A 17,500-nucleotide genomic window follows, 5' to 3' on the forward strand; every position below is an offset into this window, starting at 1 on the left:
CACACACCACTGCAGTGCCTCCTCACCATCACCAAACAAGGGTGTGTGTATGCATGTTTTCAAATTTCGTGTGAGATTTTTCACCCTCTCTCTCTCTCTCTCTCCCTCCCTCCCTCTCTCTCTCTCTCTCTCTCTCTCTCTCTCTTTCCCCCTCTCTCTCTCTCTCTCTCTCTCTCTCTCTCCCTCTCTCTCTCTCTCGCTCTCTCTCTCTCAGTGTTTTCTGTATTCATGTTCCTGAGGCCTTTAAGGTGATTGGTCAGTGCTGGATTTGACTGTGGCAGATGGTTTCTGGCCTTCTGGGGTTTGTCTGCGCATTAGTGAGATGACGTTACTACAAACACATGGGGCTGGCATTTACCATAAGAGCAGTATCATGCATATATATGTGTGTGCGAGTGTGTGTGACTGTGTGTGTGTGTGTCAGCACTCTTCCATATACCCGAGCTGTTAAACTGACTCATTCAAACTCTTTTGGAGATCACACCATTAAAACCTCACACACCACTTTCACAAACTGCTGACACTGTTGATACCTTCAGTCGAGCGATGTTTCTGAGCGGATGGTCTGGTTCCTCTGGGTTTCTCTCATGTACCTCAGCTGTCTGCATCCTCCGTGCAGTACGTGGAGAGCAGGACCAGTGGAGAGAGGTTCCTCTCTCTCAAACCAATGATTCAGTGATCTGTCAGTCATCAGCTGGTGCAGGTCTGATCTTCAGCATGTGTGTGTGTGAGAGAGAGTGTGGAGTGGGGGTTTGGTGGTGTTGCCATGGTATCTTGCCCATAAACTTACATTAAACACTAAGTGTGCATGGTGGTCTGTGTATGTGTGTGTGTGTGTGTGTGTGTGTGTGTGTGTGTTTCCTTGTCTCTCCAGTGCAGGCAGAGGCCAGTACCCTGAACAAAGGTCTATCTGCAGAAGGAAGTATTGGATTGTGGTTTCTGTGGTTGAGGGTTTGAAGACGTGACAGCGTGTCTGTTATGTTTGTGTGTGTGTGTGTGTGTACGTACGTGTTTCCATGACTATCTGAAAGCTGTACATGACTGGTTTATTTTCACATGAGCCAGAAATAGCACATGCCGGCCCAGAGAATTGGCCAGGGCTGTAGTTGTAGTTGCTTTAGCTCTGAGGACACATTATACTGAAAAATAAACTATTACTAAACTATTACTGAACATGTCAGGTTCAGCTCAGTGGAACAGTCTCATGTCACTTTACTGACTCCACTGCCAGTGGAACGTCTCACGTGTCTTAATTTAAGACTCCACTGCCAGTGGAACATCTCACGTGTCTTTATTGAAGACTCCACTGCCTGTGGAACGGTCTCACGTGTCTTAATTTAAGACTCCACTGCCTGTGGAACGTCTCACGTGTCTTAATTTAAGACACCACTGCCTGTGGAACATCTTACGTGTCTGTACTGAAAACACCACTTCCTGTGGAACCATCTCAAGTGTCTATACTGAAGACACCACTTCTTGTGGCCAGATGATTTGTTTATTTCTGATGGTATTACAGTAAGACAGCACTTTTATGAAAGACCTGTAATAACCCCAAACACGTGCATGCACACCACACACGCACACACGTGCACACACATTCATATCAAAAAGGTTAATAGAGTTCAGGCAACCTCTTTTAAAAGGCTTCAGTACTCATACAGTGGACATGCATGTACTGGGAAAACATTTACATTATATTAGATGAGGTGTTTAGAGATGTTTACTCATATCGAAGACACACACTGTTAGGGGTGTAATGATACTGGAGTCATGATTCAATTTTCTCACAATATTTGAAACTATATTTATGAGGGGAAAAAGGATTTCTTATATAACTCTTCTTATAAACTATTCCCAGCGTGTGGTGGATAATATAACACTAAACCATTCCCAGCGTGTGGTGGATAATATAACACTAAACCATTCCCAGCGTGTGGTGGATAATATAACACTAAACCATTCCCAGCGTGTGGTGGATAATATAACACTAAACCATTCCCACCGTGTGGTGGCTAATATAACACTAAACCATTCCCACCGTGTGGTGGATAATATAACACTAAACCATTCCCAGCGTGTGGTGGATAATATAACACTAAACCATTCCCAGCGTGTGGTGGATAATATAACACTAAACCATTCCCAGCGTGTGGTGGATAATATAACACTAAACCATTCCCAGCGTGTGGTGGATAATATAACACTAAACCATTCCCAGCGTGTGGTGGATAATATAACACTAAACCATTCCCAGCGTGTGGTGGATAATATAACACTAAACCATTCCCACCGTGTGGTGGATAATATAACACTAAACCATTCCCAGCGTGTGGTGGATAATATAACACTAAACCATTCCCAGCGTGTGGTGGATTAGGGTTACCCTGCATAAACGTTCTTAATTTGATATGCGTCATATCTGCATTGTAAACGAGGGCCGGATTAATCGTGTGATCCTTTGGAACCTAAAGTCAGTCTTTGTTAGCCATGTGCACCAAAGACGAGCGAATTCATGAATATGTGATTCTTGCTGTCCTGCTCCCTTTTAGGGAGCAGAGCAGTGACGAGAGAAGAGCAAGAAAGGAGGGATAGAAGGAGGAAGGGAGACAGCGAGAAGACGCACGCACACAGAGCGAGAGAGATGGAGGCCCTGTCAGCGGGGTCGGCCACGGTGGACGATCTGGTGGAGGCGTGTGTCCAGGCGTTTGGTCAGTGCCATGACCACTGAGTCTTTACTGGAATGTGTCCGAGGTTACCAGGCTGTGAACTGAAGTCAGCTGAGTGCAGTGTTGCGTTGCTTTTTATCCAGATGACGCAGGGAGTCTGCAGAACGGGTCTTTAGTGCGGATGTTTCTGATGATGCACCCCTGGTACCTGCCCTCACATGATCTGGCAAGAAAACTCCTGTTGAAGTATCCTTCACCCGGATGGACAGATGAGCTCTCCACCTCCAGACCTCTGTGTAGTTATTACCCTTTAGTTATTACCCCTGGGGTAGTTAAATCAACAGCTATGATGAACTATTCACCAAGTACAGTGAAACTAATATGAAAAGTATCGAGTTACTGGATTAGGATTAATCTTAGTATGTAGTATGGGTCACTGGAGTGGGAGGGGTTACAGTTGCATGCTGGGAAGGTTTTATTTGTTTACGTGGTTGTGTTTCTGGCCTAAACACAGCGAGAGTAAAGTGGAGTAAGTGTCCTACTGTCAGATGACCAGTAATTGTTTCATGCGTAAATGGGGTTAACGAGTCTTAACGAAGCGTTAGGTCTCAGGAGGAGAGCGCCACGCCTGAGGTCAGGACTCGGATCTGCCACCTGGTCAAGTAAGAGCCGCAGTCTGCCTCTCTCTGTCTCTCTCTCTGTCTCTCCCTCTCTCTCTCTCATATCTCTATCTATCTTCTCTATCTGCTTCTCTATCTGTAGGTTCTGGATCTCAGAGTTTCCTGTAGAGTTTAATCTCAATCCAGCTTTAGCTGAACAAATTAGAGATCTGAGGGAGAAACTCAACACAGAAGGCAATGAGAAGGAGAGCCAGCTCATAAACATAGAGAGTGTGTAAGTACACTTACACGCACACACACACACACACACACACACACACACACTTACATAAACATAGAGTGTGTAAGTACAGTTACACGCACACACGCGCAAACACACACACTTACACACATAAACATAGAGAGTGTGTAAGTACACTTACGCGCACACACACACACACACTTACATAAACATAGAGAGTGTGTAAGTACACTTACACGCACACACGCGCGCACACACACACTTACACACTTACATAAACATAGAGTGTGTAAGTACACTTACACGCGCACACACACACACTTACATAAACATAGAGTGTGTAAGTACACTTACACACACACACTTGTACTTACACGCTTACACACACACTCACACTTACACGCACACACACACACACACACTCACACACACTCTCTCACATACACATACTCACATACTCACACACATACACACTCTCTCATACATACACACACACACAGACACACACACACAGACACACACACACATACTCACACACACATTTGTCACATACAAACCTCTGTACAATTGAACCCTCCCAAAATGATAGAACTAGACTCAAGCAGATCTTAAAAAAGAAACTAGAAAAAGTGTCTAGTTATATCAAGAGATATGCATGGGGCTGTTATATCTAGAGAACGGGCTGTTATATCAAGAGATATGCATGGGGCTGTTATATCTAGAGAACGGGCTGTTATATCAAGAGATATACATGGGGCTGTTATATATAGAGAAGGGGCTGTTATATCTTGAGAAGGGTCTCTAATATCTAGAAGTGATTCATGTGTCAGTTGGGGTCTGGATGTTTCATAACCAAGTGTGGAGATGAATGTTTCGAGTTGGTTCTGGTTTTGTGGGGGATTGTCCTTTTTGTCCCTTGCAGGCCGTCGTATAAGTGGAAGCGTCAGGTGACCCAGCGCGTCACGTCCCTGTCCAAGAAGAGGAAGATGTCTCTCCTGTTTGATCATCTGGATTCCTCCGAACTCGCCGAACACCTCACCTACTTGGAGTACAAGTCCTTCTGCAAGATAATGGTGTGTGTGCGCGTGCGCATGTGAGTGTGTGCGTGTGTGTGCGCGTGTGTGTGCGCGTGTGTGTGCGTGTGAGTGAGTGTGTGTGTGAGCGTGTGTGCGTGTGTGTGCGTGCGCGTGCGTGCGCATGTGAGCGTGTGTGCGTGCGTGCGCGTGCGTGCGTGCGAGTGCGTGCGTGCGTGTGAGTGTGTGTGTGCGAGTGCGTGTGCGTGCGTGCGTGTGAGTGTGTTTGCGTGTGTGTGTGCGTGCGTGCGTGCGTGCGTGCGTGTGTGTGTGTGTGTGCGAGTGCGTGTGCGTGTGAGTGTGTTTGCGTGCGTGCGTGCGTGCGTGCGTGTGTGTGCGTGCGCGTGCGTGCGAGTATGTGTGTGCGAGTGCGAGTATGTGTGTGCGAGTATGTGTGTGCGAGTGTGTGTGTGCGTGTGCGTGCGTGCGTGCGTGTGTGTGTGTGTGCATGCGTGCGTGCGTGCGTGCGTGCGTGCGTGCGTGTGTGTGTGTGTGCGTGTGCGTGCGTGCGTGCGTGTGAGTGTGTTTGCGTGCGTGCGTGCGTGCGTGCGTGCGTGCGTGCGTGCGTGCGTGTGTGTAAAACACTGTCTCTCTGTAGTTCCAGGACTACCATAGTTTCGTGAGACATGGCTGTACAGTGGACAACCCGATCCTGGAGCGCTTCATCTCCCTGTTCAACAGTGTGTCCCGCTGGATCCAGCTGATGGTTCTGAGCAAACCCACGGTCCAACAGCGTGCCGCTGTCCTGTGCCACTTCATCTGCGTGGCCCAGGTCTGTCACACCTCGCCATCGCACCTGTGTGTGTGTGTGTGTGTGTGTGTGTGTGTGTGTGTGTTAGCTGGTGTAGACATCAGATCATGTTACTCTACTGTGAAACAGATGTCCAGCATCTTTTTTGAAATTTGAAATGGTAAACAACTGAAAAATAATCTCTCATCATTTTTATTTAAAGTTCCGTTTCCTCAAAATGTAAAGCAATATAAACACTACATTGTTTTAAATAGTTAAAACAAAACTCAGCTTGTATGTTGTGTTTACTGGATTGTCCCATGCTGCTTCCTGTTTTGTCTGGATTGTTTTCCGTTTGGTCATGTCCAATCATGGCACAGCGTGTCTGTGCTGGACTAAACCACCTGTGTGAATGCAGGGTTAGGGATTTTTAGACATTGATGTGTGTGTCTCTGCTGAAATGAGAACTGCCCACTGAATGGAGCGTAAACATCATATCTGCAGGACGATCAGAACATCTGCTAATCCAGGTGTTGGTGACCTTGCAGTTTCTAGATGGTGTCAGATTAACACGGGAGGGAACTGTTAGTGTGTTGACCTCTGAATGACCTTGTGTTTCTGTCCTCTGCACGGTGGGGCTTTAAGGCGTCCCATGCATGTGATGTGTGTTCTGTGTAACTCTGCATTTCCTGCTGGTGTGGACAAGTAGAAATACTGATGTTCTCTACTGGCTGGTTGCTCTCAGGGTTTTTGGGCCAGTGGGTGTCCTCTATCAGTGCCTGGAGTCCTCTCCACCTCTCCCCTCTCCCCCTCTCCCCTCTCCCCCCTCCCCTCTCCCCCCTCCCCTCTCCCCCCTCCCCCTCTCCCCCTCCACCTATCCCCCTCCACCTCTCCCCCTCTCCCCTCTCCCCCCTCCACCTCTCCCCCTCTCCACCTCTCCCCCTCTCCCCCCTCCACCTCTCCCCCTCTCCCCCTCTCCCCCTCTCTCCTCTCCACCTCTCCCCCTCTCCACCTCTCCACCTCTCCCCCTCTCCACCTCTCCACCTCTCCCCCTCTCTCCTCTCCACCTCTCCCCCTCTCTCCTCTCCACCTCTCCCCCCCTCCTGCTGGGGGCGTTAATAGTACATTAACACTGATCCTCTGTTAGAGAAAAGCCTTTTGGGGTTTACACAATTAACTCTCTGTGCTTTGCAAAAAGGATTCAATTCATGTTTGGCTTCAATAAAGTCTGTGTGTGTGTGTGTGTGTGTGTGTGTGTGTGTGTGTGTGTGTGTGTGTGTGTGTGTGTGTGTTGGAGCAGCTGTGGCTCGATTGATTTTTTTGGGGCAGGGGGTGTGTGAGTGGGTTGAAGGGCATAGGATGTCTCCCATAGAGACACAAGCACACACGCATACACTCATACACACACACACATGCATGCACACACGCATATACACACACACACACACACACACACACACACACGCACACACACACAGACACGCACGTGCACACAACCACATCCTACATAGGCTTCACAGTGTGGTGTGTCTGCACGTGTGTGTGTGTGATCTGGAGAAAGATTAAATGTAATATGTGGAGCGTATTTTCTCTTCCTCTCTCTGTTTTTCTCTTTCTCTCTGTCTTTCCAAGATTTATCATTCTACTGTAATCCAGGCAGCCCAAATCACTAGGATGGTGCCTAAGGTCAGCGCCAAGGCTGTAATGATCACATTGGTTAAAACGTACATGTGTATCAATCTTTTTCCCTTTTGTTGGTTTGAGATGGTGTTACCCTGTAATGAGGGGGCGTGGCATACCCTGTAATGAGGGGGCGTGGTATACCTCGTAATGAGGGGGCGTGGCACATGAGTTCAGGGCTCGTGCCTCTTGGAGCTGATGGCTGTAGCTGATCAAATGAGCAAGATGTTGATGATGGTTAACAATGAAAGAGGGAATCTCACGGCCGAGGGGAAAAGGTTTTTTCGGAGTTCATGGGACTTCACCAAGGGAAACGTTCGCATCTTCTCCCTCTACTTTCACACAGTGGAAACATTCCTGGAGGTGTTGGATATTTTTCCCTACCCCGGGGTATTACTGACTGGCGATGGACCTTTCCTGAGGGATTTACGAGCTTCGTTTTCCAATCTACCTAAGGGGACCGTTGGAGTGAGCTATGGACTGGGAGAGAGAGACCGCCGAGTCTCCATTTTGATTTACTTTGCTCACAGTCCCCTGTTGTGAACGCTTTTACTGCTGTAGCGTTGTGTGACCAGAAGTGTGATGCTTTGTTGGGTTTATTTGAATATTGTTACTACTTATGGGGGGTTGCTATTAAATGTCCACCATTTCTGAGTTAATCTGTGTGTTCGAAAGTATTATAGCGCTAGAGTGTTAGTCGCACCACCTATCCTTGTTTGCCTTTGTGAAGAAGTCCTGGGGAAAACAGGAAGAAGGTCACAAGGTCAACAAGGCCCCCCCCCCCCCCCCCCCCCCAAGCACCTCTGTCATTACAATACAAATACAAACTTGGACTGAGCTTCAACAGGTTCTCTGCACTAAAACCCTGAATGCCTAACCCCTAACCCCTAATACAACCCCCTAACCCCTAATGCTAACGCTAACCCTATACCCTTACCCTAACCCTAATGCTAATACTAACACTAACCCCTAACCCCTAATACAACCCCCTAACCCCTAATGCTAACGCTAACCCTATACCCTTACCCTAACCCTAATGCTAACACTAACACTAACCCCTAACCCCTAATACAACCCCCTAACCCCTAATGCTAACGCTAACCCTATACCCTTACCCTAACCCTAATGCTAATACTAACACTAACCCCTAAACCCCTAATACAACCCCCTAACCCCTAATGCTAACGCTAACCCTATACCCTTACCCTAACCCTAATGCTAATACTAACACTAACCCCTAACCCCTAATACAACCCCCTAACCCCTAATGCTAACGCTAACCCTATACCCTTACCCTAACCCTAATGCTAATACTAACACTAACCCCTAACCCCTAATACAACCCCCTAACCCCTAATGCTAACGCTAGCCCTGTACCCTTACCCTAACCCTAATGCTAACACTAACACTAACCCCTAACCCCTAATACAACCCCCTAACCCCTAATGCTAACGCTAGCCCTGTACCCTTACCCTAACCCTAATGCTAACACTAACACTAACCCCTAACCCCTAATACAACCCCCTAACCCCTAATGCTAACGCTAACCCTATACCATTACCCTAACCCTAATGCTAATACTAACACTAACCCCTAACCCCTAATACAACCCCCTAACCCCTAATGCTAACGCTAACCCTATACCCTTACCCTAACTCTAATGCTAATACTAACACTAACCCCTAACCCCTAATACAACCCCCTAACCCCTAATGCTAACGCTAGCCCTGTACCCTTACCCTAACCCTAATGCTAACACTAACACTAACCCCTAAACCTTGTCATTAGTTTATGTCTCATGTCTTTAGTATTATTTCTCCAGAAAGATTTCTTTTGGTTTTATTTCACAGAACATGCAGGATTGTTACTGGATTACTGGAAAGTCTTGACACTGACTGAAGATTTACAGTCAATTACAAAACTGTTTCACACTCAGAAATACAAAAGATCCTAAACTGTTATTTCATTTGATTAAAACAAATCTGATGATCTTTCTGATTCTTGATAATAGTTTCTAGTGTAATGGGGTGTATGTTGTGAGTGTGTGTGTGTGTGAGTGTGTGAGTGTGTCTGTGTGAGTGTGTCTGTGTGAGTGTGTCTGTGTGTGTGAGTGTGTCTGTGTGTGTGAGTGTGTGTGTGCGTGTGTGTGTGAGTGTGTGTGAGTGTGTGTGTGGGAAATAAGATGATATATAATGTTTGATGACAACAAAAAGGTCGTTTATGTCAGTGTGTGGAAAACGTGCAGGGCCGCATTTTCCATCACAGACACGTATGTCACGGACACGTATGTCATTTAGATGACGTGTACGTCATGGACTCGTACGCCATCTGGATGATGCCTTTTGTTAGGGCATCACATCAACATCACAGAACGGAGAACAACTGACCAGCAACGACAAAATGTGTCCAGCAGCTAGGTATTGTAGCTAACTGCTAATACACACATTCTACCTTTAACTCGCTAAATGTCAGTGGAACGTGTGTTAGCATTAGCCAGCTAACTAGCTAACGACCCGGTTCATTTAGCTAATCAGACCCCTCCCATACAAAAGTTAGACATGTAACACGGCACCGCTGTGGACAGATTCAGTAGCGTCTCCACGCACGGAGGTGTCATTGTACACCATGTACAACAGCTCTATGTTACAGAAGATTTACAGAAAATGTAATTTCATTTACAGAAAATATGATATATTGTGATAAATTATCTGGACATGAAAAGACAAATATGAGATGGAGGGGGTGTCTTCTCTCTCGCTCTCTCTCCCTCTCCCCCTACCCTCTCTCTCTCTCTCTCTCTCTCCCTCCCTCTCCCCCTACCCTCTCTCTCTCTCTCTCTCTCTCTCTCTCTCTCTCCCTCTCCCCCTACCCTCTCTCTCTCGCTCTCTCTCTCTCTCTCTCCCTCTCTCTCTCTCTCTCTCTCTCTCTCCCTCTCCCCCCTACCCTCTCTCTCTCTCTCTCTCTCTCTCCCTCCCTCTCCCCCTACCCTCTCTCTCTCTCCCTCTCTCTCTCTCCCTCTCTCTCTCTCTCTCTCTCTCTCTCTCTCCCTCCCTCTCCCCCTACCCTCTCTCTCTCTCTCTCTCCCTCCCTCTCCCCCTACCCTCTCTCTCTCTCTCTCTCTCTCTCTCTCTCTCCCTCTCCCCCTACCCTCTCTCTCTCTCTCTCTCTCCCTCCCTCTCCCCCTACCCTCTCTCTCTCTCTCTCTCTCTCTCTCCCTCTCCCCCTACCCTCTCTCTCTCTCTCTCTCTCTCCCTCTCTCTCTCTCCCTCTCTCTCTCTCTCTCCCTCTCCCCCTACCCTCTCTCTCTCTCTCTCTCTCTCCCTCTCTCTCTCTCCCTCTCTCTCTCTCTCTCCCTCTCCCCCTACCCTCTCTCTCTCTCTCTCTCCCTCCCTCTCCCCCTACCCTCTCTCTCTCTCTCTCTCCCTCTCTCTCTCTCCCTCTCTCTCTCTCTCTCTCTCTCTCTCTCTCTCTCTCTCCCTCTCCCCCTACCCTCTCTCTCTCTCTCTCTCTCTCTCTCTCCCTCCCTCCCTCTCCCCCTACCCTCTCTCTCTCTCTCCCTCCCTCCCTCTCCCCCTACCCTCTCTCTCTCTCTCTCTCTCTCCCTCCCTCCCTCTCCCCCTACCCTCTCTCTCTCTCTCTCTCTCCCTCTCCCCCTACCCTCTCTCTCTCTCTCTCTCTCTCTCTCTCCCTCCCTCTCTCCCTCCCTCTCCCCCTACCCTCTCTCCCTCTCTCTCTCTCTCTCTCCCCCTCTCTCTCTCTCTCTCTCCCTCCCTCTCCCCCTACCCTCTCTCTCTCTCTCTCTCTCTCTCTCTCCCTCCCTCTCCCCCTACCCTCTCTCTCTCTCTCTCTCTCTCTCTCTCTCTCTCTCTCCCTCCCTCTCCCCCTACCCTCTCTCTCTCTCTCTCTCTCTCTCTCTCTCCCTCCCTCTCCCCCTACCCTCTCTCTCTCTCTCTCTCTCTCTCTCTCTCTCTCTCTCTCTCTCCCTCCCTCTCCCCCTACCCTCTCTCTCTCTCTCTCTCTCTCTCTCTCTCCCTCCCTCTCCCCCTACCCTCTCTCTCTCTCTCTCCCTCCCTCTCCCCCTACCCTCTCTCTCTCTCTCTCCCTCCCTCTCCCCCTACCCTCTCTCTCTCTCTCCCTCCCTCTCCCCCTACCCTCTCTCTCTCTCTCTCTCTCTCTCTCCCTCCCTCTCTCCCTCCCTCTCCCCCTACCATCTCTCCCTCTCTCTCTCTCTCTCTCCCCCTCTCTCTCTCTCTCTCCCTCCCTCTCCCCCTACCCTCTCTCTCTCTCTCTCTCTCTCTCTCTCTCCCTCCCTCTCCCCCTACCCTCTCTCTCTCTCTCTCTCTCTCTCTCTCCCTCCCTCTCCCCCTACCCTCTCTCTCTCTCTCTCTCTCTCTCTCTCTCCCTCCCTCTCCCCCTACCCTCTCTCTCTCTCTCTCCCTCCCTCTCCCCCTACCCTCTCTCTCTCTCTCTCCCTCCCTCTCCCCCTACCCTCTCTCTCTCTCTCCCTCCCTCTCCCCCTACCCTCTCTCTCCACTCTCTCTCTCCTCCCTCTCTCTCTCTCTCTCCCTCCCTCTCTCTCTCCCTCTCTCTCTCTCTCGCTCTCTCTGTAGAAACTGCTCCAGCTACAGAACTTCAACACTCTGATGGCCGTGGTCGGGGGCCTTAGTAACAGCTCCATCTCTCGCCTCAAAGACACACATGCCCACGTCAGCAACGACACCCACAAGGTGCTCCAACCTCCACCTCCAACTCCAACCTCAAACACCACCTATACCACTGCCGTCGGTATTATGCAACCACCAACACCATCATCTCCACCACACCTCCACCTTCTCCACCACACAACCACTACCATCTCCACCTCCAGAACACCATCACCATCTCTGTCTGTTTTAACCTCTCTCTCCGTTCCTTTCCCGTGTGTCTCAGGTCTTTAATGATCTGGTGGACCTGGTCACATCCTGTGGGAACTACAGTCGCTACCGGCGTCGGTTCTCCGAGTGTGTCGGGTTCCGTTTCCCGATCCTGGGCGTGCACCTGAAGGATCTCATCGCTGTGCATGTGGCCTTGCCGGACTGGAATGACCCAGAGAAAACCCAGGTGAACATGGCCAAGACCCAGCAGCTGTACGCCATCCTGCAGGAGCTGGCGCTGGTCCAGAACACGCCGCCCAGTATCGACGCCAACACAGACCTCCTCAACCTGCTCACGGTGAGACCTGCTGCTTGGCCTATAGCTGTAGAGGAGGTTGGACATGTGCGTGCGTGCGTGCGTGTGCGCACGCGTGTGTGTGTGTGTGTATGTGTGTGTGTGTGGATTGACGTGTGTTTAAGCCTGGTTTGAAAACCTCAGCGTTGAGATCGTTTCAGTAAAGCGATCAGGATGACAAGCTTTAATGTCCCTGTACTAAACACTAATCATGTTAAATGTTTACTGGACAGATAAGTCTTCTGAATGTAATGATCTCTCTCTCACACACACACACTAAACACACACACACTGACACACACGCTTTCAGGGGCATGTTTTTTTTTTGTCTCTGCACAGAGGGGTAACTAAGCTGCAAATGTCCAGGGTGTGTTAATGTGGGACACACACACACACACACACACACACACACACACAGAGGAAGACTGATAAATGCCACCCATCCTGGCCGTGTTCATGGTTTTGCATGTACACACAGGATATTAGTGTTATGTGTACCGGATCACTGGTGTGTGGGGATGTGCTGTCCTGATAAAGACGTTTGGGATGATGAACTATAAAGGCTCACTGCAGTGTGTCTGTTTGCATGTCATGAGAGAGATATTTTCATGTGACATCAGGAGCACTTCCACTTCCGTCTGTGAACACACACACACACACACACCCACACACCCCTAAAAGGACATCATCTTCTGTAAATAACATGGCTATCCCTGCTGACCCTCTGTGCAGTACTTCACTCTACTTTGATGCCCTGTTTCAGACAACCACAATCAGCATAAGAGATGAGACAGAGCTTCGTCCCGCTGTCCACAGAGGACGTAACGTTGTAACATCAGAAACATGGACACGGAGTCTGACCCCTGACCCTAACCCTGACCCCACACCTTCTGGACTCCTTTTTCTAAAACTATAAGGAGATCTTCAGCTCACCCAGCGTCCCCCAGTAGAGAACCCCCCCCAGCTGGGAACAGCTTGTCTGAGGTCTCTTTTTCTGCACCTGAAGTGTTGAACACTTTGTCAGAACAGTTTCCGGACGACCCCCAAAAAAATTTGTCCAAAATCTTGCTAAGGCTGGGACCTTGGTCGTGAGATCAGAGCTGTGTCTCTCTGTCTCTGTGTCTCTCTGTCTCTGTGTGTGTCTCTCTGTGTGTGTCTGTGTGTCTCTCTGTGTCTCTGTCTCTGTGTCTCTGTGTGTCTGTGTGTGTCTCTGTCTCTGTGTCTGTGTCTCTCTGTCTGTGTCTGTGTGTCTGTGTCTCTGTGTCTGTGTGTCTCTCTGTATCTGTGTCTCTCTGTCTCTGTGTGTGTCTCTCTGTGTCTGTGTCTCTCTGTCTCTGTGTGTGTCTCTCTGTGTGTGTCTGTGTGTCTCTCTGTCTCTGTGTGTGTCTCTCTGTGTGTGTCTGTGTGTCTGTGTCCAACATCTGCATTCTCCTTTATGTTCTGGCTGTGCTGAACATGTGTTTTCTAGCATGTCTTTTAAGAACGTGAACTCATATAGAATTCGGTTTAATTAACACATAACACACAGCCAGTTCTGGACCAGTGTGTTAATGGACCAATGTGATAATGGACCAGTGTTGAGAGTTCTTTGGAAACTTCAGTTACTTTTTTCATTTTTGCATTTGGTCTAAATGGACCACACAAATTCAGCTTGGTGTGTGCATGTGCGTGCGTGCGTGTGCGTGTGTGCGTGCGTGTGTGTGTGTGTGTGTGTGTAGGTATCACTGGACCAGTATCACACAGAGGATGAGATCTACCAGCTCTCTCTGCAGAGGGAGCCAAGAAGCACCAAACCTGCCGTAAGCTCTTCCATCACTGACCAATCACGTGCCGTTCTCCTTACAGAACCATCCTTCATGTTCTAATGCACTTTTTCTTATTTGTGATTGGCTGAGCAGAACTCAAGCCCCTCCCCCAGCCCAGCGCCTAAGCGACTGTCGGTGATTGATGAGTGGGTCGCTGCTGTGAAGCCTAAAGCAGATCCTGCCCTCATCAGCAAGCACATTGAGAAGATGGTTGATGTACGGACCGTAATATTATTATTATTAGTAGTAGTAGTAGTAGTGTATTATTATTATTATTATTATTATTAGTAGTAGTAGTAGTAGTAGTGTATTATTATTATTATTATTATTATTAGTAGTAGTAGTAGTAGTGTATTATTATTATTATTATTGTTATTATTATTATTATTAGTAGTAGTAGTAGTAGTAGTGTATTATTATTGTTATTATTATTATTAGTAGTAGTAGTAGTGTATTATTATTATTATTATTATTAGTAGTAGTAGTAGTAGTGTATTATTATTATTATTATTAGTAGTAGTAGTAGTGTATTATTATTATTAGTAGTAGTAGTAGTGTATTATTATTATTATTATTATTAGTAGTAGTAGTAGTGTATTATTATTATTATTATTAGTAGTAGTAGTAGTAGTGTAGTATTATTATTATTATTAGTAGTAGTAGTAGTAGTAGTAGTAGTAGTAGTGTATTATTATTATTATTATTAGTAGTAGTAGTGTATTATTATTATTATTGTTATTATTATTATTATTAGTAGTAGTAGTAGTAGTAGTAGTGTATTATTATTATTATTAGTAGTAGTAGTAGTAGTGTATTATTATTATTATTAGTAGTAGTAGTAGTAGTGTATTATTATTATTAGTAGTAGTAGTAGTAGTAGTAGTGTATTATTGTTATTAGTAGTAGTAGTGTATTATTATTATTATTGTTATTATTATTATTATTAGTAGTAGTAGTAGTAGTGTATTATTATTATTATTAGTAGTAGTAGTAGTAGTAGTAGTAGTGTATTATTATTATTATTAGTAGTAGTAGTGTATTATTATTGTTATTATTATTAGTAGTAGTGTATTATTATTAGTAGTAGTAGTAGTAGTAGTGTATTATTATTATTGTTATTATTATTATTAGTAGTAGTAGTAGTAGTAGTAGTGTATTATTATTATTATTAGTAGTAGTAGTAGTAGTAGTGTATTATTATTATTATTAGTAGTAGTAGTAGTAGTGTATTATTATTATTAGTAGTAGCAGTAGTAGTAGTAGTAGTGTATTATTATTATTATTAGTAGTAGTAGTAGTAGTAGTAGTGTATTATTATTATTGTAATTATTATTATTATTATTAGTAGTAGTAGTAGTGTATTATTATTATTAGTACTAGTAGTAGTAGTGTGATTATTATTATTAGTAGTAGTAGTAGTAGTGTTAATAATAATAATATTATTATTATTATTAACACTACTACTACTACTAATAATAATAATAATCACACTACTACTACTACTACCAGTAATAATAATAATAATAATAATAATAATAATAATAATAATAATAATAATAATACACTACTACTACTACTACTACTACTACTACTACTACTAATATTACTGGTAGTAGTAGTAGTAGTGTATTATTATTATTATTATTATTATTATTATTATTATTATTATTATTATTACCCATCCTTGTATTGTTATTTATTATTATTATTGTTATTATTGTTATTATTATTATTATCCTTGTATTGTTATTGTTATTATTATTATTATTATTATTATTATTTATTTCATCATCATTATCATCATTATCGAGGGGAAGAGGGGGGCTGCTAATGAGGGAACACTGACTAAGTTGACATTTCTAAAGGTTTTTCCAAATAATGTTTTTTAAATAATTAACTTTTTAGTCACCCTGAAGAAATCGGTGTGTCCGCTTCAGCTGTTGTTGATGTTGACATGTGGAGTGAGTGGTCTCGTGTGTCTGTGCCTACAGTCAGTGTTTAAGAACTTCGACACTGATGGAGATGGCCATATTTCCCGTGAGGAGTTTGAGATCATCAGGAATAACTTCCCCTATCTTAGCAAGTTTGGAGAGTTGGACACAAATCAGTGAGTGTTAAGCAGTTGACGTGAGTTTTACACTCAGTGCCGCCGTCCTCACACTTGCTGCCAAAGCTTGTGTCCTTACACTCAGTCTTGAGGGCTTAGTCATTGTCTACTTGTCTACAATCTTCCCTGTTTTACACTCTTCCCTGGTTTACAGACTTCCCTGGTTTACAGACTTCCGTTTTACACTCTTCCCTGGTTTACAGACTTCCGTTTTACACTCTTCCCTGGTTTACACTCTTCCCTGGTTTACAGACTTCCGTTTTACACTATGCCGTTTTACAGACTTCCCTGGTTTACAGACTTCCCTGTTTTACACTCTTCCCTGTTTTACAGACATCCCTGTTTTACACTCTTCCCTGTTTTACAGACTTCCATTTTACACTCTTCCCTGGTTTACAGACTTCCGTTTTACACTCTGCCGTTTTACAGACTTCCCTGGTTTACAGACTTCCCTGGTTTACACTCTTCCCTGTTTTACAGACATCCCTGTTTTACACTCTTCCCTGTTTTACAGACTTCCATTTTACACTCTTCCCTGGTTTACAGACTTCCGTTTTACAGACTTCCCTGGTTTGCAGACTTCCCTGGTTTACAGACTTCCCTGGTTTACACTCTTCCCTGGTTTACAGACTTCCCTGTTTTACACTCTTCCCTGTTTTACAGACTTCCCTGTTTTACAGTCTTCCCTGCAGTGTCTTGTATTATTCCATTTGTTATTTTTTTCCTGACATGTGTTTCCTTTTACATTCCATTTTCTTATGTGTGTGTGTGTGTGTGTGTGTGTGTGTGTGTGTGTGTGTGTGTCTAAGGGACGGGAGGATCAGCAAGGAAGAAATGATTGATTACTTCATGAAGGCCAGCTCTCTGCTGAACTGTAAGATGGGGTTCGTACACATGTTCACAGAGACCACCTACATGAAGCCCACCTTCTGTGACCACTGCACTGGGTTTGTGAGTATGTCTACTACACCTTCACAGGGACGGGTGCTACTGTCATGCTGTACTGGGATTAGAGAGGACAGATTGCTAATCTCATCTGCTTGTTCCAGAACAAGGTTGTGTGTCTGTGAGTGTGGGTCCTGCTTGTGTTGTTCTGAGTTATTCCACTAGTGTGTATCAGGGAGCAGAACAATTCCTGTAATTATTATTGGGAAATGCAGTAAAGCTAATAAGAGAAAATGGCATCGTTCCCCCTCTCTCTCCCAGTCTCCCTCTGTCCTGGTTTTTTTTTGGCTATAATCCCAGTGGAAAAAAGTTGAGATGTTTTGAACACTGTGTGCCTGACCAAGATCTAAATCAGGAACTCAACCTCCCTCACACATTCTGCTGCCTATTCCACATCCTGCCTGTGTGTGCATGTGTGTGAATGT

The 17,500-nt window shown here is 45.8% G+C and overlaps 1 protein-coding gene across 2 annotated transcripts in view; it reads left to right on the forward strand.

The window, feature by feature from the left end:
• Positions 1-17,500, forward strand: part of LOC113591684 (RAS guanyl-releasing protein 2-like) — a 32,825-nt gene that overhangs the window by 9,355 nt on the left and 5,970 nt on the right. For both annotated transcript variants that reach the window (XM_035529983.1, XM_035529984.1), the window contains exons 2-13: positions 2,550-2,708; positions 2,810-2,912; positions 3,272-3,328; positions 3,429-3,560; positions 4,450-4,600; positions 5,199-5,372; positions 11,621-11,737; positions 11,940-12,221; positions 13,937-14,017; positions 14,117-14,239; positions 16,015-16,130; positions 16,940-17,081. In XM_035529983.1, coding sequence (XP_035385876.1) covers positions 2,642-2,708; positions 2,810-2,912; positions 3,272-3,328; positions 3,429-3,560; positions 4,450-4,600; positions 5,199-5,372; positions 11,621-11,737; positions 11,940-12,221; positions 13,937-14,017; positions 14,117-14,239; positions 16,015-16,130; positions 16,940-17,081 — 1,545 coding nt within the window. In that variant the 5' untranslated portion in view covers positions 2,550-2,641. The remainder of the gene's footprint in view (positions 1-2,549; positions 2,709-2,809; positions 2,913-3,271; positions 3,329-3,428; positions 3,561-4,449; positions 4,601-5,198; positions 5,373-11,620; positions 11,738-11,939; positions 12,222-13,936; positions 14,018-14,116; positions 14,240-16,014; positions 16,131-16,939; positions 17,082-17,500) is intronic.

The sequence above is a fragment of the Electrophorus electricus genome, chromosome 9 (assembly GCF_013358815.1).
Source record: "Electrophorus electricus isolate fEleEle1 chromosome 9, fEleEle1.pri, whole genome shotgun sequence".
NCBI classification, from domain to species: domain Eukaryota; kingdom Metazoa; phylum Chordata; class Actinopteri; order Gymnotiformes; family Gymnotidae; genus Electrophorus; species Electrophorus electricus.